The following is a 21,615-nucleotide window of genomic DNA, read 5'->3' on the forward strand; positions in this document are numbered from 1 at the left end:
TCATGACCATGAAGGTTATATAGATGACAAACAATGGTGTTGCACCCTCTACCACATCCTGAGCCATCAATGTAACCACCACGACTGCCTCTGCCTTGGCCATGATGGGATTTGTTGCATGGCTTCTGAGAGTGATTCTTATTGCCAAAGGAGGCAAGATTGGCAGAAGCATTATCATTGGCCTTAACAGATTGGTTCTCTTGGAGCCAAGATTTATGGTTATGTAATTAACCAACAATATCAGAAATTCTTAGTTTATCAAGATCAGATTGAATAGTAATAGCAGTAATAATCGATTCATACTCAAGTCCAAGTCCACCCAAAATAAATAGCACAAGATCCTGTTTTGAAACAGGTTCAACAACGACTGAAAGATTATCGACAATACCTTTGCCTTTTTGAATATATTCAGAAATAGAAAGAGTGCCTTTCTTGAGACTTTGAAGTTGTCTCCTTAGTTGAAGAATTTGGATCTGGAGTGTGAAGCAAATGAATTTTTAAACACACCCCATACTTTGGTTGATGAAGACATTCCTATTACTTGCACAAGAACTCCTTCTGTGAGAGATGAAACTATCCAGCTTCCAATTGGTACTAATGATCAAAAGTTGGGTTAAAATTCTTCATTGATGGATCCTCTAGGTCATCGATCTCTTCAAGAGGAGACTTTGAAGTTGTCTCCTTAGTTGAAGAATTTGGATCTGGAGTGTGAAGCAAATGAATTTTTAAACACACCCCATACTTTGGTTGATGAAGACATTCCTATTACTTGCACAAGAACTCCTTCTGTGAGAGATGAAACTATCCAGCTTCCAATTGGTACTAATGATCAAAAGTTGGGTTAAAATTCTTCATTGATGGATCCTCTAGGTCATCGATCTCTTCAAGAGGAGTAGGAGCTTTTCCTTCTACTATTCCCATGAGTTTATGGGCTCTGAGGATTGATAGAAGTTGTGCATGCGAAAGAAGATAATTGTCGTTGTTCAGCTGATGGACAAATAATGTGTGATGTTTGGAATCAATGTTGGTGCCCCTAGAGTTACTGCTGAAGCCAATGATCCAAGACTATTAATATCTCCTCCGGTCAAACTGTTGATCAATGACACGATGAATTTGGCTCTGATACCAAATTTGAAATAAAGAGGCATGATTTTGAGAATGGTTCGAATGAATGGGGTCATCGAACCTTGTTCTATTTATAGATAACTAGATTAAGTTTGAATACAACATAACTATTAGAGTTTGTGTACAATACTCAAGTTAGGAGATTAGTCTGATTTACAATAGGAGTCTGTCTAGGGAGAGATATAGAACTTATCAAGATAAGAGAGCAAATATCAAGATAAGAGAGCAGAGAACAGTTCAAGATTAAGTAGGTTGCAGCAATGTTCCATATAAAGTGATTATATGGTATGGATCCCATGTATGGATCGTGCGATTATATGGTGACATGTCACCATTATCCTTGATAAGGCCTATAGGTTGCAGCAATGTTCCATATAAAGTGATTGCAAAAGCTATCTCAAGAAGACTCAAATCCATACTTCCCTAACTCATTACTCCTCTTCAAAATGCATTTGTACTGGGTTGACAAATTTAGGATAATAAATTTATTGCAGCTGAGATCATCCATTCCATGAAAAGAAAGAAGGACAGGTATGATATTTTTTTTATTAAGATACAACTTTCAAAAGCTTTTGATCATTTATAATGGGATTTCATCATCATGTGGAGTAGTGGCAATTGGGCGGGTTGGGTAGGGTTTAGTTTGGGTTGAGCTTCAACCCAAACCCATCTAACCCGCCAACCCATTACTGACCCAGTTATATAGAATTAAATGGGATGGGTTCAACCCAAACCTGCTTTAACCCAGTCCAACCCACCCAAACCCATTAATCTTATACTTATGGACTACAAATAAGTTGGTCATAGCTTTGTGGTAATAGTAATTACTATTTACACAGGTGGTGAAGGTTCAAATCACATTACATGCATGTTATTTTTACACAAGTGACAAAGCCATTTGACTATGTTCGGATTTCGGGTTTGATAGAACCACGTAGGTTCAAACCAGTTGGACCGTTAAGATCTGGATCAGTCTAGTCAGACTGGACCGGTCCAGTCAATGGCTGATTGACTTGGTCTGGCCCATATTAGGATTGTGCACGGGTTTGGGACCAAACCGATTAACCCAAAGTGGGTCAATGGGAGTAAATCAGCTCCCGGATTCGGGTCGGGTTGTATGAATATTGGTCAGAGCAAACGGTCCAAACCGGGCAAAGAAAACAGACATTGAACCATCCTACATGGAACTGCTTCGGATTCGGGTGAACCGATTCGTCTCGAATCGGGTCGGGTTAGGATGTGGGGAAACTGGTTGGACCAGACAACCCAAACCAGGTAAAGCAAGCGATACTGAACCATCCCGCCCGAGGTCTATTTCGAATTCGAGTCAACCAAGATCATTATATGCTGGAACGGGTTAGGCACGTTGAAATGGTCTGGACTCGGGTCAAATTGATTTGGATTTATGTTTGGTGAAGTGTGTTGATTCAAGACAAAACTAAATTTAGTCAAATAATTAATAGAAAATTAATGCATTAATTATAAATTATTAAATTCAAATGAAGAAAAATCAAAAAAAAGGCTAAGGAATTAATACTTATGTCTGTAATGGTTAACCCAATGGTTATCCACAACCCAACCCATTTAAATGGGCGGGTTGGGGTATGGGTTGATCACACAACCCACCAAGTAAATGGGTGGGTTGGGTGAGTTAGATACTAGGTGGTGAAGGGATGAGAGATCCATCCCATGGACGACCAAAGATTGCAGAATAAGGGGCGAATTTCAAAAATTTTTCTCTCCCTTCTAACTAGGAATCGCATTCCCTATTTAGAAAATCATATTTTCAAGCATCATTCTTGAACATTAAACTGAATCAGATCTGAACCAAAAGGAGTAGGAGAGAATTGTACCTGATACGGAGAAGTAGTATCTCCCAACGAAGGTGTTCACGCCCAAGGAAGGATCCAAAAACTGCTCCCACTGAAGATGGCGCAGTACAGGGTGGAGAAGAATCAGCAGTGTTCTTCTCCAAGAACTCTATCCTTCGCAAGAATCAACAGGATGGTACGTGAGCACAACTTCCTTTCAATCCTTTCTTAAAGAATTGATGTCAAGATCCAATCTTGACTTCTCCCACAACTGGAGATCGAACTAGCAAACAAGGCGGCAATGAAGGTGTTCACGCCCAAGGAAGGATCCAAAAACTGCTCCCACTGAAGATGGCGCAGTACAGGATGGAGCAGAATCAACAGTGTTCTTCTCCAAGAACTCTGTCCTTCGCAAGAATCAACAGGATGGTACGTGAGCACAACTTCCTTTCATCCTTTCTTAAAGAATTGATGTCAAGATCCAATCTTGACTTCTCCCACAACTGGAGATCAAACTAGCAAACAGGGCGGCAAGAACAGGGAGGCGGCAAGAGAGTATTCGCAGGGTGTAGAATTCTCTCTTCTTGATTTCACCACTAAAGAAAATCTGATGATCTGTCTCTTAGGCTGCCGCCCCCTTATTTTTGTTAACCTAAAAGATCAGCTCCTAATCCAATTAGCAGCAGCTTATCCAAATCATATTTGGATAAGACTTCTCTTTAGGTGATAGGGATAAACCCTTATCTTATCTGCATATTAATTGAGCTTTCTCCTAATCTCATTAGGAGGTTTCCAAATCTGAATCACATTCAGATCTGGACTCTCTCAGTGGATAGGGTCAAGACCCCATCCTATCTACTAATCCATCTCAGAATTCGCCCCTTTGATTAACTAAATGAATAGCCCAGTTCGAAATGGGCTTTATGCCCATTAAACTTATGTGCTCACTTAACCTTCCTAACTGCTGCCCAGTTGGGCTTCCTTGTATGGCGTGGGACCCAAGCATTGATCTACACATCAGCCACATGGGTTCAGCCCAGCCTTTGTAACAAGACCTGGCCGAATACACTATTAAAGAAAGTGCACCCCCTGAAACCCATGGAATGGGCTCTATGGGCCCAACACTTACCCTAAGTGGTCCCTGGGCCAAGCCACCTTGTAACACCTAGGGACTGTGGGCAGATGCAAGATTAGCCCATCCGGTATTATCCTCAATGGTCTTACACTCAACCTCTCAGCCCATAATGATCCCACACTGCCCGACAAGAGAGGACCTCTCCCTCGGCTGCAAGGAACAGTGTTGCACTCTCCACTTATATGGAACCCGGGAATTAAAACCCTTTTGCAAACATTTGAAAAACCATAATATATATATACTTTTATATCTCATATAAAATATACTTTGCAAAACAAATCTCAACGGTTGAAATCGGCTGCCGACAGTCTTGGTTTCCATCAGTGAGAGTGCATCCCTGATCATTACCTTTGTCCGACAAAGGGGCTGATCCTGTCACTATGATCACCCACTCAGATGAATTCTCGGACTATCCCAACATACCCATGTTTTGACCCCCGCTAAGGATCTCACGGATTGGTACATCAAAGACAGCCTAATCCAACACCTAGTGCAGTATCATAATCGAGTCTAGGGGTCGGGTGTAACTTTCTAGTTTTGTCCATCAATCTCCAAGGTCCGGGGCAATACTGAAAATCTGGTCCAATTCATAGATTCAATTAATCCTACACTATGTGTGCTTAGGGTCTCACCCTGGCAGGTGAGACAGGCCACCCCAACCAACTTGGTGGCACCACAGTGTTAGCCTTGTCAGGATAGGTCTCCCCAGACTGACCCACTAGCTGTGAACATTCTAAACTAACACGAGTCCCATTAAGTGTCCAGTTTAAGGGTATTACACAGAAACGTACCAAGGAAACATGAATAAAAAATGCACGTTTAGTCATTTACAATAAACTCATAAAGTACATCATTCTAATTGAAGCTAAGGGTGCCTGTACATCTTTCAGGCTTACCGTTAAATGGCCGTTTCATCATCTTGCCTTGTAGGCAAGGCTCACAAGTGGGAAGATCTTCTACAGTTAGAAAATCCAAAGGACCATCCTTTACCAATCTTGTGATTCGGTCAACACCGATGTGGCCAAGTCAGAAATGCCACAGACACGTGGGATTAACTATATCACGGGCTCTCTTCTTGGGGTTTTCAGTCGACGTAGTTTCGGTTATGTTAGTTTCTAGAGAAGGATGTAGAACTTAGAGACCGTTCTCCAGTTCCCCATATGCGATGATTCTATTGTTTCTTTTAATAGTAATCGTATTACTAAAGAAGACAGAATAACCATCTGCACACAGTTTTGAGACAGAAATCAAATTTCTCTTTAAATTTTGTACATAAAGACAATCTTTCAGTACAATTATTCCTTCTCTAAAAAATAACTCAACGGTTCCTATGGCCGCGGCTGCAACAGTTGTAGTAGTCCCCAAGTAGAGTATGACTTCTCCTTCACTCAGCTTTCTGCTTACCTTGAACCCCTGCAGTGAGTTACACGCATGAGTTGAAGCCCCAGAGTCAATACACCAGCACGCAGAAGCTACCAACAAATTGGTTTCTATAACACAAGTTTTGAAGTTACCTTCCTTGGATTCCAGGTAGGCAGGACAATTCCTTTTCCAGTGGCCGGTCTTCTTGCAGAAGTGACAGGCATCCGATGCTTTGTCTTTCTTCTGCTTCTTGCTCTTAGTGGTTTTCTTCTAAGGCTTCTTTGCCTTCCTCTTTCTCTTGCCTGTCTTGCCAGCTTCAACAAGAATGGCTACAGGCTCACCCTTTCTAATCAGTTCTTCAGCTCTTTGCAACATATTGCTGAGCTCTTGCAAGCTGGCATTCAGCTTGTTCATGTTATAGTTCATGATGAACGGATTAAAGGAAGGAGGCAAAGAATTATGGATAGCATCTATCTGAGTTGCAAGGTCCAGCCCGGATCCAAGAACCTCCAGTTCGTTGATGTAACCCATCATCTGAAGACAATGGTCATGAACCTGTTGACCCTTGGACATTTGTGCGGTCATGAACTGTTTCAAGACCTTTTGTCGAGTAGAACGATTCTGCTCTTCATACATCATCCTGAGACTGTCCATTATGTCTTTGGCAAGTTCGATCTGATTGAACTGCCTCTGTATCGGGTTGTCTAAGGAGGCAATGATGTAACACCGGGCAAGGGAGTTTATCTCCTCCCATTCTTGATAGTCTCTCCTTCGAGCCTCAGAAGCCCTATCACCCGGACGCTCCAGGGTAGGATTCTTTACCACTTTGTCTAGCTTTTCAGAAGCTAGGACCAGCATAAGGTTCCTGTACCAGTCAGCATAGTTTGGGCCCTTCAACTTATTGTAATCAAGCAGTTTTGCAAATGATCTGTTTGCCATTTTCTGATAAAAGAGCAAACATCAGTCCACAACCTAATTTGATTCATGTTCATTTCATAGATATGGATTTTAATCTACCTTCCATTTCCATTTATTCATCTCTGAGATTTCCCTCCTTTCTCAGTGACAGAGACTACGGGTTGTCTCTGGAAATGTGAGAAATCACATAGGGTGCATGGAGCCAATTGTTTCAGCTGCATAACCCCACCACCTTTCTGTGAAGGATCATATCCACTCATCATATGAGTTTTCCCTTTGGCCTCTGCCAGACAAGGTTCAGAGCCATTTTCAGGTAAACCTTTCTGTCCAGTGAGTGCTTACCCATCATATTCGTGAACGCCAAGGTACCGTGAGAGAGTTCCCATTTTCTAGTGAAGCCTCTCCCACATCGGTCTATAACGCCCCTATCATCTTATGAAACACTTAGACAAGCCCAACAGCAAATGGATAGCCCATTTTCTGGTGCATTTCCTCATTACTGAAGGACCCGTCCTCATGCTAATGATGGAAGGCCTTTAGAGAGTTCATCATATGAATCTCCCTATCACATGCACTCATATTAGCTGGAGGGAACAATTAATTATGCCTTAGTTCTTATTTTAGGTCAAACCAAAGTTGCTCCCACTGACTTTCATAAAGTTAGATTTCGGTGGGCCTAAATCGGCTAGGGTTCCGCACATAACCTCTTGATGAGGTGTGGGGCCCACCACTGAGGCAGGTCATCCAATGACCAAAAAGGGACACCATGACAATGATGTGCATCCAGCCATGGTGTGCGCAAGAGCCACTGTCGATTGATAATGGGCCAAGTATTTATGGCCCATGTACGTAGCACATCACACATCCATACATCACATGCAGGGATAAATTGATCCAATCAATTAATCATCTGTAAGGCCCATTTGAAGCCCATTTTAAATCCATAATATTAACCATTAATATTATCTAGGTATATGGGCCGAATGGTTCGGCCCATTTAGCAGTTTTAACCTTTTAAAGCTGGGCCTTTACAGGTTGGGCCAAATTAACCATTTAATTAAACACCAATCCTTAGGCCCATTAGTGGGAAAATTAGGGCTGACTTTCAGCCTTGATTAAACCCTAGATTTGGTTCAAACTATTTGAACCAATCTTGGTTCGAATGGGTCTAGGGTTTGATCTTTAATTCAAGAAAATAATCTGAAATTAAATACTGATAAAAGAAAAACAAGAATCAGTCAATCAGGGCTTTTCGCACAATCCATCCTGCAAAACAGAGGTTAGATCACAGAATGCAGTTTCACAAACTGCAAAACGCAGATAGCGATTCTCCCATCTGCGAAATCTCCTTCTCTGCGAAATCTCCTTTTCTGCGCTGCCATCTTCGATCCAAAATGAAATAAATAGAAATCCTATTTCTATTAATAATTACATCAGATCGAATACCTATACATTGAGTCTAGAAAATAAAAAAAAAAAATTATTTACAGAACAAAAATAATTCAAGAACTGCAGAATCGCAGGTTCCCTGCGCAAATCAAGAATTCGATCTCCTCTTGTACGAACAGCCCATAAATCAAGAAAATCATAAAGAACAATTCTAAATAATAATCAGATTTATGTAAAATTAATTTCAGATTATTCGCCCATTAAGTTTGGGAACAAATTTCCCAAAACCCATATCTGCGCAAATGGGGTAGAACACCTTCTGCCAATTTGCATCGGTTCAGATCTGAAACAAACTGGTTCAAGATTTGAACCTGGCTCTGATACCACTGAAGGGATGGGAGATCCATCCCATGGATGCCCAAAGATTGCGGAATAAGGGGCGAATTTCAAAAATTTTTCTCTCCCTTCAACTGGGAATCACATTCCCTATTTAGAAAATCATATTTTCAAGGATCATTCTTGAACCTTAAACTGAATCAGATCTGAACCAAAAGGAGTAGGAGAGAATTGTACCTGATACGGAGAAGTAGTATCTCCCAACAAAGGTGTTCACGCCCAAGGAAGGATCCAAAAACTGCTCCCACTGAAGCTGGTGCAGTATAGGATGGAGCAGAATCAGCAGTCTTCTTCTCCAAGAACTCTGTCCTTCGCAAGAATCAGCAGGATGGTACATGAGCACAACTTCCTTTCAATCCTTTCTTAAAGAATTGATGTCAAGATCCAATCTTGACTTCTCCCACAACTAGAGATCGAACTAGCAAACAGGGCGGCAAGAACAGCGAGGTGGCAAGAGAGTATTTGCAGGGTGCAGAATTCTCTCTTCTTGATTTCACCACTAAAGAAAATCTGATGATCTGTCTCTTAAGCTGCCGCCTCCTTCTTTTTCTTAACCTAAAAGATCAGCTCCTAATCCAATTAGGAGCAGCTTATCCAAATCATATTTGGATAATACTTCTCTTTAGGTGATAGGGATAAACCCTTATCTTATCTGCAGATTAGATTAGCTTTCTCATAATCTCATTAGGAGGTTTCCAAATCTGAATCACATTCAGATCTGGACTCTCTGAGTGGATAGGGTCAAGACCCCATCCTATCTGCTAATCCATCTCAGAATTCGCCCCTTTAATTAACTAAATGAATAGCCTAATTCGAAATGGGCTTTAGGCCCATTAAGCTTATGTGCTCACTTAACCTTCCTAACTGCTGCCCAGTTGGGCTTCCTTGTATGGCATGGGACCCAAGCATTCATCTACACATCAGCCACATGGGTTCAGCCCAGCCTTTGTTACAAGGCTTGGCTGAATACACTGTTAAAGACAGTGCACCCCCTAAAACCCATCGAATGGGCTCTTTGGGCCCAACACTTACCCAAAGTGGTCCCTGGGCCAAGCCACCTTGTAACACCCAGGGACTGTGGGCAGATGCAAGATTAGCCAATCAGGTATTATCCTCAATGGTCTTACATTCAACCTCTCAGCCCATAATGATCACACACTGCCCGACAAGAGAGGACCTCTCCCTCGGCTGCAAGGAACGGTGTTGCACTCTCCACTTATATGGATCCCGGGAATTAAAACCCTTTTGCAAACATTTGAGAAACCATAATATATATATATACTTTTATATCTCATATAAAATATACATTGCAAAACAAATCTCAACGGTTGAAATCGACTGCGGGCAGTCTTGGTTTCCATCAGTGAGAGTGCATCCCTGATCATTACCTTTGTCCGACAAAGGGGTTGATCCTGTCACTATGATCAGCCACTCAGATGAATTCTCGGACTGTCCCAACATACCCAGGTTTTGACCCCCGCTAAGTATCTCACTGATTGGTACATCAAAGATAGCCTAATCCGACACCTAGTGCAGTATCATAATCGAGTCTAGGGGTCGTGTGTAACTTTCCAGTTTTGCCCATCAATCTCCAAGGTCCAGGGCAATACTGAAAATCTGGTCCAGTTCATAGATTCAATTAATCCTACACTGTGTGTGCTTAGGGTCTCACCCTGGCAGCTGAGACAAGCCACCCTAACCGACTTGGTGGCACCACAGTGTCAGCCTTGTCAGGAAAGGTCTCCCCAGACCGACCCACTGGCTGTGAACATTCTTAACTAACACGAGTCTCATTAAGTGTCCAGTTTAAGGGTATTACACAGAAACATACCAAGAGAACATGAATCAAATATGCACTTTTTTTCATTTACAATAAACTCATAAAGTACATCATTCTGATTGAAGCTAAGGGCATACAAAACTGTCTAACAGGTGGGTTAGGTGGGTTCAACGGGTTGGGTGAAAAATTGCCACTCCTAATCACATGTTAAAACTCAGAGGTTTCTCAATTAATTTTTGTAAGCTAGTTAAGCATTGCATCTCTTCAGTCACTCTTTGAGTCCTCATTAATGGTTTCCAATCAGCTCCATTTCTTCCAAATAGAGGTCTCAAACAAGGATGCCCTTTATCACCATACCTATTATTTTATCAATGGATGTCTTGTCCTAAATGTTGCAATTCAATTTGCATAAGAACATTCCATAGGGCTTGAAGTTTAATTTTCATGTGTACAAGCTTAACCACTTGATGTTTGCTAATTGTAGCCTTCTAGTGGGTAAAAGAAGCACTTGGAAAGTTGAAAAACTCAAAGAAGTTCTTGATACTTTTGGTAGATGGTTGGGACAATAGGTTAATTTTAAGAACTGTTCTCCTAAAAAGCATAGTTGTGGCTATCCCCTGCATCCATATAGCCTCTCAGTTATTCTCTAAGTCTTCTTGACATAAAATTCAAAAATTAGAGAAGGATTTTTGGTGGGATGGGGTTTCAAAGAAGACAAAAGGTCTTTCCATATTTGGAGTTCGGACCTAATGCAACGCCCCAAAGCTAATGGTGGACTAGGTATTCACAATCCTTACAAAAAAATAAAGCCTAAGTCATAAGATTTAGTTGGAGATTTCTTAAGGCTGAGGAAGAACTTTGGACACAAGTTTTGAAAGAGAAGTACATGATAAATAAAACATCCTTTTGGTCTTTAAAGCTAAGTCATTCTAGCCTTACTACTTGGAATAGCATTTTGTCATGCAGAAAGGAGCTTATAATGGGTGCCTTGTGGACGATAGGCAATGGGTGGAGCATCTCAACTTTTGAGGACTCCTGGATCCTCAAATGTTTTAACCCCATTGACTATTTATAGGAGGGTGCTAGGAACAGAAATTTTAAGGTGGCATCACTCATTAACTATATGAAGGAAACTGTTGGAAGATAAATGAGGTGATTAATCTATTCTAGGAGAACCTAAGTTGCAAACTCCTAAATATTCAGATCCCAGATAAAGTTTTATCTTGCTGAAGGGAAGGGAGATCCATCATATGGATGGCCGAACCATGCAGGGTGGCTAGGAGAAATTTCAAAAATTTCTTTTCTCCCCTCTGGGAATCGTATTCCTAGTTTTAGAAAAACTACATCTTTCAATGATCATTTTTTATCCAAACTAAACCGGATCTAAAACCAAAAGAAAGTGAGAGCAATACCTGATACGGATCCCACACGTGTAGCTCCCAAAGTAGGTGATCACGCCCATTCATGCCCAAAGAGGGTACCAAAACCCATTTCCACTGAAGATGGCGCAGCTTGAGATGAAGTAGGTTCAACAATACAGTCCTTCAACAAGAACTGCAATCCAACATCTTGGATTAAGCAAGGGAGTTGAGCATGAAATTAGATCTGATTTTTCTTGCAAAAATCAAAATCAGAACTGATCTCTATCAGTTCAACAATGGAGGTCAAATTAGGGTTAGGGTGGAAAGAGAAAAAGGAGAGAGGGAGAACTGGGAGCAGTGTGTAAACCTGGAGCAGTTCGCCCTCTTCTATTTATATAGCTTAAAAAGTTGCACTCCTAATCCAATTAGGAGCTTCCTGATCCAAATCTTTATTTAGATCTAGACTCTTTTAGTGGATAAGATTTATCTTCTTATCCTTATATGTTGATCCAAACCCATATCTCTATCCAAATTTGCCCAGACTAATTAATTCAATTAATCTTTGGGCTTTAGGCCCATTAAGGAGGTAACTCACATCCCTTATTAATTTCTGGCTAACTTGGCTCTTTTTTTATGGTGTGAGACCCTAACATTGATCTTCACAAAAGTCATATGGGTTCAGCCTAGCTTCTATGATGACAAAGCCTGACTGGATTCACTGCTAAATACAGTGAACCCCTGAGTCCATTAGTATGGGCACTTAATGGGCCCAGCATTTACACTAAATGGTCCTTGAGTCCATCCATCTTATGAAGGCCCAGGGACAATGGCTTTAAGTGAGATCATACCATCAGGTAAAGAAGCCCTAAATGGTCTTACACTTAACCTCTCAACCCTTAATGATCAAACACTGTCCAACAAGAGAGGATCTCTCCCTCGACTGCAAGGTACAGTGTTGCACTCTCTGCTCAGATGGATCCCGTGAATTAAAACCTTTAGCAAACCTTTTCCATAAAACATAATATATATATGTATATATATATTCATATAAATATATTTTTGCAAAACAAATCTCAAACACAATTGAAATTGACTACCGACAGTTTTGGTTTCCATCACAGAGAGTGCAGTCCCCAATCATTCACTTTGTCTGATAAAGGGACAGATCCTGTCACTATGATCACCCACTCGAGTGAATTCTCAAACTGCCCCATCATACCTAGGTTTTGATGCTCGAAGGATCTCACTGATTGGCATATTAAAGACAGCCTAATCCGACACCCAGTGCAATACAATAATCGAGCCTAGGGGTTAGGTGTAACTTTGTAGTTTTGGCCACCAGTCTCCAAGGTCCAGGGCATAATTGGAAAATGGTTTGGGTTCAGTGTTTCAAGCAAACACACACTTCATGTGTTTCAGGTCTAACCCTGGTAGTTGAGACAAGCTACCTCAATCAACTTGGTAGCACATTAGTGTTAGCCTTGGTAGGATAAACCTCTCCAAGTCTATCCAATGGCTGTGAGCATTCTAAACTAACACAAGTCTCATAAGTGTCCAGTTTAAGGGTAGTTACATATAAACACGCCAAGTATAACATGAATCAATTATGTACTTTTATTCATTTACATTAAATGTCTAACATACATCAATCTGATTGGAGCTAAGGGTATTATCTAACAGCTCCCACTTGCACTTAGGTCCAATCGGGTACAAGCCGGAGTGCCTTACTGTCCACATGTTTCTCAAACACTTTCTATGTCAGTGGCTTTGTTAATGGGTCTACTACATTTTCCGCCGATGCTACCTTTTGAATCTGGACGTCCCCTCTACCAACATTCTCCCGTAGTATATCGTACTTCTTCTCAATGTGCTTTGACTTCGAGTAGGCTCTTGACTCCTTTGTTGAGCAATAGCTCTAGTGTTTGTTAGACAGTTTATGTATGCCCTTAGCTTCAATCTAATTTGATGTACTTTTGTTATTTAGTGGAAATAAATAAAGTGCATGTTTGATTCATGTTGTTTGGTTTAATTCTGTGTAAAACCCTAAAACTGGACATTTGTAGAGACTCATGTTAGTTTTAAATGTTCACAGCCGTTGGATAAGTCTGGGGAGATTTATCCTGCCAAGGCTGATGCTGGTGTGCCACCAAGTGTTGGGATGGCCTGTCTCAGCCATCAGGGTAAGACCCGAGGCACATATAGTATGGGATTACTTGAATCCTTGAACCAGACCAGATTTCCAGTCTTGCCCTGGACCTTGGAAGCTAATTAAACATTGAACACTTAATGGGCCAAAAGCCCATTTCGAGGTGGGCTGATATGATCACCCATCCAGGGGGCAAATTTTAGATTGAAGTTAGTAAAAGGATTGGGCTCTTAGCTCTATCCACTCTTAGAGACCAAATTCAATTCAGATTTGAATCTGGTAACCTCCTGATAAGATCAGGAGTAAGCTAACTCTATCTGGGAAAGGGATTCAGATCATCCCCTATCCAAATACTGATTTGGATTGGGATAACTCCTAAGGAGGAGATTTCTTAATCAAGAAGAAAGGAGGAGATTTCGAACCAACTAAGAGGAAGAAATATCAGATTTCGAACCAAGCAAGATTGCAAGAAGGGTTCCTGCGATTTGAGATTAGATCTCATACTCTCCAGAAAAGAAAAACAATTCAGCCTTTTTCGTTTCGGGAGATCTCCTCCTGCCGCCGCCATCTGCAATATTGCAAGATTCGATCTTTGCAGAAAAGAAAGTCAAGAAACCAGGTTCTTGACATCAGTCTTGCAAGAAAGACTAAAAGAATTCAGTGTTTAGTACATCCAGGGGATTCTTGTGAAGGATCCAGTGTGTAGGACGCACCCTGCTGGTTCTGTTCCATCCACAGCTGTGTCATCTTCAGTAGGGACAGATCTTGGAGCATTCTTTGGGCGTGAACACCAACTTTGGGAGATACTGTTTCTCCGGATCAGGTATAATCCTCCCATTTATCTTTTGGTACAGATCTGGTTTGATTAGGGTTCAAGTAGATCCTTGAATATTGTATTCTAAATTTAGGGATTATGATTCCCAGTTGGGAGAAGGTAGGAAATTTTTGAAATTCGCCCACCCATTCCGCAACCTTTATGGCGTCCATTAGATGGATCCTACCATTCTTTCAGTGTTGTCACACAACAACAGAATGGGTGATGTATAGGATGGAATTACTCCTAATTCATGAGTGAACTTCTTCATCCATACTGCTTCCTTGGCAGCTTCACTTGCGGCAATATACTCGGCCTCGGTTGTGGAATCTATTGTGGACCCTTGTTTGTTGCTTTTCTAGCTAACTGTACAGGACCCCATCGTAAAGATGAAACCAGATATAGACTTTCTATCATATAGGTTTGACTGGAAGTCAGCATCAATATACCCTAGGATGTATAGTGAACTACCATCAAATACCAGATAAATCTCTTTTGTTGTTTGAAGGTATTTGAGTATGTTCTTTACAGCTATCCAGTGCTCCTGTCCTGGGTTTGATTGGTATCTACTTAACACAATCATGGCCTAAGCTATGTCTAGTTGAGTGCACAACATGGCATATATGATGCTCCCTATGGCTGAGGCATATGGAACTTCATGCCCTCAATCTCCTTAGGAGTCTTGGGAGACATACCCTTGGAGAGAGTGACTCCGCGTCTGAAAGGGACAAATCCCTTCTTGGAGATCTCCAAGTTGTATCTTTCAACAATCCTATCAATGTAAGTAGACTGGGATAATCCTAATATCCTTTTTGATCTATCTCTATAGAGTCGAAGCCCCAAGATGTAGGAGGCCTCTCCAAGATCTTTCATGGAGAATTGCTGCAAAAGTCATACCTTTATCGTAGTCAATATTCCTACATCATTCCCAATGAGTAGAATGTCGTCTACATACAGAACCAAGAACATAACCTTATCTCCCACTGATTTCCTATAAACACTGAAGGGAAGGGAGATCCATCATATGGATGGCTAAACCTTGCAGGGAGGTTGGGGGAGGTTGGGCGAAATTTCAAAAATTTTCTTTCTCCCTTCCGGGAATCCTATTCCCTAATTTAGAAAACTACATTTTCAATGTTCATTCTTGAAACAAACCGGACCAAATCTGAAACCAAGATTAGGGAGAGGAATACCTGATATGGAATCCACACAAAAAGATTCTCCCAATGTAGGTGTTTATGCCCAAAGAGGTTACCAAATTCGCCTCCACTGAAGATGACACAACGAATGTTGAGTCAGGATCAACAAGAAGGGTTCTTCAGCAAGAATCGTGCAAGGTTGTGTGAGCACGACTACAGATTGTTTCTTCACCAAGAAACAATATCAAGAATAGTTCTTCATCACTCCAAGAGGTGGAGATCAAAATAGGTAGGGCGGCAAGAGCAAAGGGACAACAAGATTGCAGAAAAGAAGTGATCTTTCTGTAGAATTCGCCCCCTTATTTATAATCTTCCCTAGATCAGCTTCCTAATTCAATTAGGAATGAGTTTCTTGATCTAAATCCGATATTTGCATCTGGACTCTAAAGTGGATAAGACTTAACTTATCCAACTACTAATCCTAATAAGATTATAAACCCAAATTCGCCCATTTAGTTAAACCACTTAAGCCCAATTCGAAATGGGCCTTAGGCCCATTAAGTCGCACTGCTCACTTTACCCTTTAAATGCTGGCTAGTTTGGCTCTCTTTGTATGGCGTGGGACCCTAGCATTGATCTACACATCAGTCACATGGATTCAGCCCAGCCTTTGTTACAAGGCCTGGCCGAATTCATTGTAGAACACAGTGAACCCCTGAGTCCATCAGTATGTGCTCTTAATGGGCCCAACATTTACACTAAATGGTCCTTGGGTCCAGCCATCTTATGAAGGCCCAAGGACTGTGGGTAGATGCAAGATTAGCAGTCCATCTAGTGTAACCCTCAATGGTCTTACACTTAACCTCTCAACCCATAATGATCAAGCATTGCCCGACAAGAGAGGACCTCTCCCTCGGTTGCAAGGTACAATGTTTCACTCTTTACTCACATGGATCCTGTGAATTAAAACCTTTTGTAAACATTTTGTGAAACTATAATATATATGTATATCTTTATATAAATATATTTTGCAAAACATATCTCAACAATTTGAAATCAACTCCAGCAGTTTAGGTTCCATCGGAGAGAGTTCATTCCCCAATCATTCACTTTGTCTCATAAAGGGAATGATCTTGTCACTATGATCACCCACTTAGGTGAATTCTCGGTCTACCCCAACATACCTAGGTTTTGACACGGTCAAGGATCTCACTGATTGGAATATGAAAGATAGCCCAATCCGACACCTAGTGTAATACCATAATCGAGTCTAGGGGTCAGGTGTAACATTGAAGTTTTTCCCATCTGTCTCCAAGGTCCAGGGCAATATTGGAATTTGGTCCGATTTAGGGTTTCAAGAAAACCCAACTACATGTACCTCAGGTCTCACCTTGACAGCTGAGACAAGCCACCCTAACCCACTTGGCGGCATATCAATGTCAGCCTTGGTAGGATAAATCTCCCCGGATCTATCCAATGGCTGTGACGATTCTAAACTAACACGAGTCTCATAAGTGTCCAGTTTAAGGGTATTGCATAGAAATACACCAAAATAACTTGGATCAATTATGCACTTTATTCATTTACAATAAGGGCATAACTGTCTAACAAACATAGGGCTCATTTGGATTCTACTCAAAGTTAAACTGTTTGACAGTAGAGCCAAATCGGATGTGCCAACTTCTTGAAGATTGCTTAAGTCCATAGATGGATCAGTTAAATTTACACACCATGTGTTCCTGAGCCGTAGTAATGAAACCTTGTGGTTGCTGCATATAGATATCTTTAGTAAAATCTCCATTCAGGGACACGGTTTTGACATCCATTTGCCAAATCTCGTAGTCACAGTGTGCTGTTACAGCTAGCAAGATCCGTATGGATTCAAGCATGCCACTGGTGAAAAGGTCTCCTCATAATCGATTCTCTCTTTTTGAGTGTACCCCTTCGCTACAAGTCAAGATTTATAGGTCTCAACCTTCCCATCAGGGCCCTTTTTCCTCTTGTAGATCCATTTGCATCTAATTGCTTTCACCCCACGGGGTAGGTCTACAAGAATCCAGACCTTATTGGTTTCCATCAAGTCCATCTCGGCTCTCATGGCATTTACCCACTTCAAGGAATATATGCCCAACATAGCTTCCGTATAAGTCAGGGGATCTTCCTCCCTGGTTGTGGCTTTCATCAAGTAACTTTTTTGACCATAGCTATAACGAACTGGAGGCCTAGAAACTCGGGTAGATCTTCTCAATTGGGTGTTGTCTAGAGCCTGTGGGACATCTCCCACTACTTCAGGGCTCTCCTCATCAAGAATAATTTTTTGATGATAATTGTCCAGAATGTAATCTTCTTCCAAGATGTAGGAATTTCGACTACAAAACACTTTTTGCTCTCTTGGGTCATAGAATAGATATCCTACAGAGCTTTTGGGGTACCTACAAATAGGCAATGACTGATCTTGGATTCCAATTTGTCATCACTTGTTCTTTTAACATGTGCCGGACAACCCCAAATCTTTAAGTGCCTTACACTTGATTTCTTACCGGTCCAGAGCTAATAGGGAGTCTTAGGAACGGATTTGGTTGGAACCTGGTTTACCACTAATGGGTTGTCGAAGCCCTCAAAATTAATGCTACTCCCACATTACAATAAATTTGTAGTAACAGTGGTACCAGGTCGAATCGCATAGGGAGCTAGAAATTTCTCAGTCGAATGCGCAATGAGTGGGAAATTCAAATGATTAAATTCCTAAAATAACAATTAACAAGGAAACTTTAGTCTTACCAAGGGTTCGGATTGAGTCAATTGGTCATCGATCATAGGTAAACTTCAGCAGTCTTGCAATTCAAGTATTTAATCTTAGGATTTATTAGGATAGCCATAATAAACCTCGTGTTTTCCTGAATTAGTTGACCAAACCCAGCATTCGATCAACACTTATCATTAACCGACTGGGTACGATATCGTTCCATATCAATTAAGGATAGCAATAACCATTGTGAAAACAGTTAAACCAAAATAGCAATAATTGAGATAGCTACAATTATCGAATCTTGTTCTGTTTATTCCCCTTAGGTTAAAACTTGCCAATACATTGGTCAAAGGCTGTCATGAACAATTGACCCAAAAAGATAATAACCTAATTGCTACTTGTACCACTATTCGTGATAATTACGGATCATCAAACCATGGATAGCAGTAGGAAGATCAACATTAATTAATTTGTCAGACTAATTAACATTAACATCCATAAGAACTTGCAGAAGAATCAATGAATACTTGAATTAAAAGCAAGAATTTAAATTAAACACAGAACCTCATGATGACACAATTGAATCAAAAATCCCCCTTGAATCAGAAAAGAAAAGCTTAGTCGCTCATGGTTGTCGACTCCTTCTTGCTCTGCTTCCCAGATGGATGAACTGATTTTCTGAATTGGTTGAGTGCTGAAGCTAGTCCACCCTCCCCCCCCCCTCCTTTATATAGCTTTAGGGAGAGGGCTGTTTTCCAACTCCCTTTAGGAGATTATCCTCAAAAATTAGAAAGTCCTAATTGGTTTTGAACTAATCCTGTCCTATCTCTTATCTAGTGATCTAATCTCAATCTTCTTATCCTTCTATGATTACATTTGAAATTTAAATCTGATGGGACTCTTTATTCTTGAATTCGAGTTGGGCTCTTTAATAAATTGGGCCGCTACAAGGCATTTTTGCGAATTGGGCTTCAGCTGTGAACTGGGCTTTACTACGAATTTTCTCTGACTTTGGGCCCAATTTTGACCTCGATTTAGACCGAATCTGTCAAAACCCAAAATATGATAATTGTGGAGTTCTCCCTTATATTTCCAGTGCATCTTGAATCATCCCAATCGGAGTCCGGAGTTGAGAGTTATGCCCCGATTACTGAATGGTGCCGAAACTGTACAAAATCATCCGATTAGCCTTGTTTTCCTCCAGTTGCCTTCTTGCTTGCCCTGAATCGAAATACAAGATTAATGAGTCCAATTAAGTACTAATTTTCTGTAAAAGAATGAGTAATTGGGGATAAAAATATGATAATTTTTATTCATATCAAATCCCCCCACACTTAAACCTTGCCCATCCTCGGGCAAGACAAAACTCAAGGAAAAACAAAACAAACCTACTGATTTTTAAATTCTCTCTCAACATGATGCTGTCCTTTCCCATGCTTCAATCCAGACTTAATAGTCTTCCCATTTTTCATTTCTTTCTCCCCTTTAACTTGTCAAGGATTAACCTCAAATCACCATTCCTCATGATTCCACGTTAAATCAACAGTAAAGGAAACAAGCCTTCCACCGTCTAAACATTATTGGACTAAAATAGGCACTCATTGTTTTAATAATCAAATGCAGCTAGATTCAAACATCCTCTCTCTAGTTTTGAGGTGTCAGTAGTCTCTCATGTCAAAACAAGGTATATTTTTACCATAAACATGCTTATGTATCACATCTCCTCCACTTAGCATGAGTTCAATGCATCAAAAATTGAAATGGAGTGCTAGGGGTGAGTGCATTTTATGCTCCATCTCACCCTTTTCTTTCGCTTCTAAATGTGAGTGCATTTTATGCTCCATCTCACATTTGTCTTTCACTTCTAAATGTGAGTGCATTTTATGCTCCATCTCACATTTGTCACAAATTTTATTATATTATTATTATTATTTTTTTTTTGCACATAGTAGACATCACCATTTCCATTCCGATCCATGAACTCATTGACGTGGTCTCAACATGACTACAAAGCAAGTTCTAGAATAATCAAACCATGTTTGATAGGCTTTTGACAGACCTTTAGGCGAAAAAAAATGCTCATAAGGGTTACATTTGTATTAAATCTTGCTTATTCCAAAATAATGAGGTGCCTTACGTAGTCAAAAAGTTCAGTTAGTCATGCTTGCATCCTGTCTTGTCTATTCAACTTAAGCATATAATTTATGATAGTTTGAAATTATTCAAAGATAAGTTTCTAGGGGGTAGAAACCTCAAAAAGCAAGGTTAAAAAGTGATGGTCGAAGCATGCTAGAGTTAACCTAGAATTTATCAAATTCCCTTAATCCCCCCACACTTAAGGTATACATTGTCCTCAATGTATATGACTATGCGTAAGATAGGAAGATTTAAGAGAACTTCCCTGAATGCCTTGTTGAGATCCTTCAAATGTGAAATCAGCTGCTAAACATGATCATATTCCTAAAATGTAAAAAAAAACAATAAAAATAACTGAACAAAAATAATTGAACTCAATGGGTTGCCTCCCACAAGCGCAATTGTTTAGCATCGTTATGATCGACGACCTTCTTTGTTTTCTTATTTTGATGAATAATGAGGAAAATCCAACAAAATGTCTACCAAGTAGGAGACAATTGCATCCTCATGGAACAACTTTAATCTATGCCCATTCACTTTGAAAACCTTATTTGTATCGAGACTTTTGATCTCCACTGCACCATAAGGAAACACATTAGTAACAACAAATGGACCCATCCACCTAGAACGCAACTTACCTGGCATGAGTTGGAGTCGAGAATTATATAATAACACCTTTTGACCAACCATAAATTGTTTCCTTAAAAGCAAATTATCATAGAACAACTTACTCTTCTCTTTGTAGACTCTCGAATTCTCATATGCTTCTAACCGCAACTCCTCCAATCCTTGTAATTGGAGCTTTCTTGCCTTGCCAGCTTCTTCTATGTCCATATTGCAACGTTTGATTGCCCAATATGCCTTATGGTCGATTTCAACTAGTAAATGAAAAGATTTGCCAAAAACTATCCTATAAGGAGACATCTCTATTGGTGTTTTGTATGTGGTTCGGTATGCCCAAAGTGCGTCATCTAGACATAAGCTCCAATCCTTTCTACCTGGATTCACAGTCTTCCCTAAAATGGACTTGACTTCTCGATTGGAAACCTCAGCTTGTCCATTTGTTTGAGGGTGATAGGCAGTGCTGACTTGGTGATGCACCCCATACTTTTTCTGCAAGGCTTCAACGGCTCTATTGCAGAAATGAGTCCCTTGATCACTTATGATGGCCCGAGGAATACCAAACCTACTAAAAATGTTAGATTTGATAAAACCTAGAACACAATTAGAATCATTAGTTTTGGTGGCTTTTGCTTCCACCCATTTTGAGACATAATCAACTGCCAGAAGTATGTAAACAAAACCACAAGAGGAAGGAAAGGGTCCCATAAAATCAATACCCCAAACATCAAAA

At 40.5% G+C, this 21,615-nt stretch overlaps 1 protein-coding gene across 1 annotated transcript in view; it reads right to left on the minus strand.

Annotated features, from left to right (window-relative positions):
* Window positions 1-227: 227 nt before the first annotated feature.
* The window catches only part of LOC148803180 (uncharacterized), a 44,856-nt gene continuing 23,468 nt past the window's right edge, over window positions 228-21,615 (minus strand). The window contains exons 12-16 of the mRNA XM_088894341.1: window positions 21,260-21,541; window positions 20,993-21,139; window positions 20,745-20,836; window positions 20,472-20,564; window positions 228-473 (exon numbers count right to left, since the gene is read on the minus strand). Of these exons, the coding sequence (XP_088750467.1) occupies window positions 228-473; window positions 20,472-20,564; window positions 20,745-20,836; window positions 20,993-21,139; window positions 21,260-21,541 (860 nt within the window). The remainder of the gene's footprint in view (window positions 474-20,471; window positions 20,565-20,744; window positions 20,837-20,992; window positions 21,140-21,259; window positions 21,542-21,615) is intronic.

This window comes from Nelumbo nucifera, chromosome 1, assembly GCF_055504915.1.
Source record: "Nelumbo nucifera cultivar China Antique chromosome 1, China Antique-T2T, whole genome shotgun sequence".
NCBI classification, from domain to species: domain Eukaryota; kingdom Viridiplantae; phylum Streptophyta; class Magnoliopsida; order Proteales; family Nelumbonaceae; genus Nelumbo; species Nelumbo nucifera.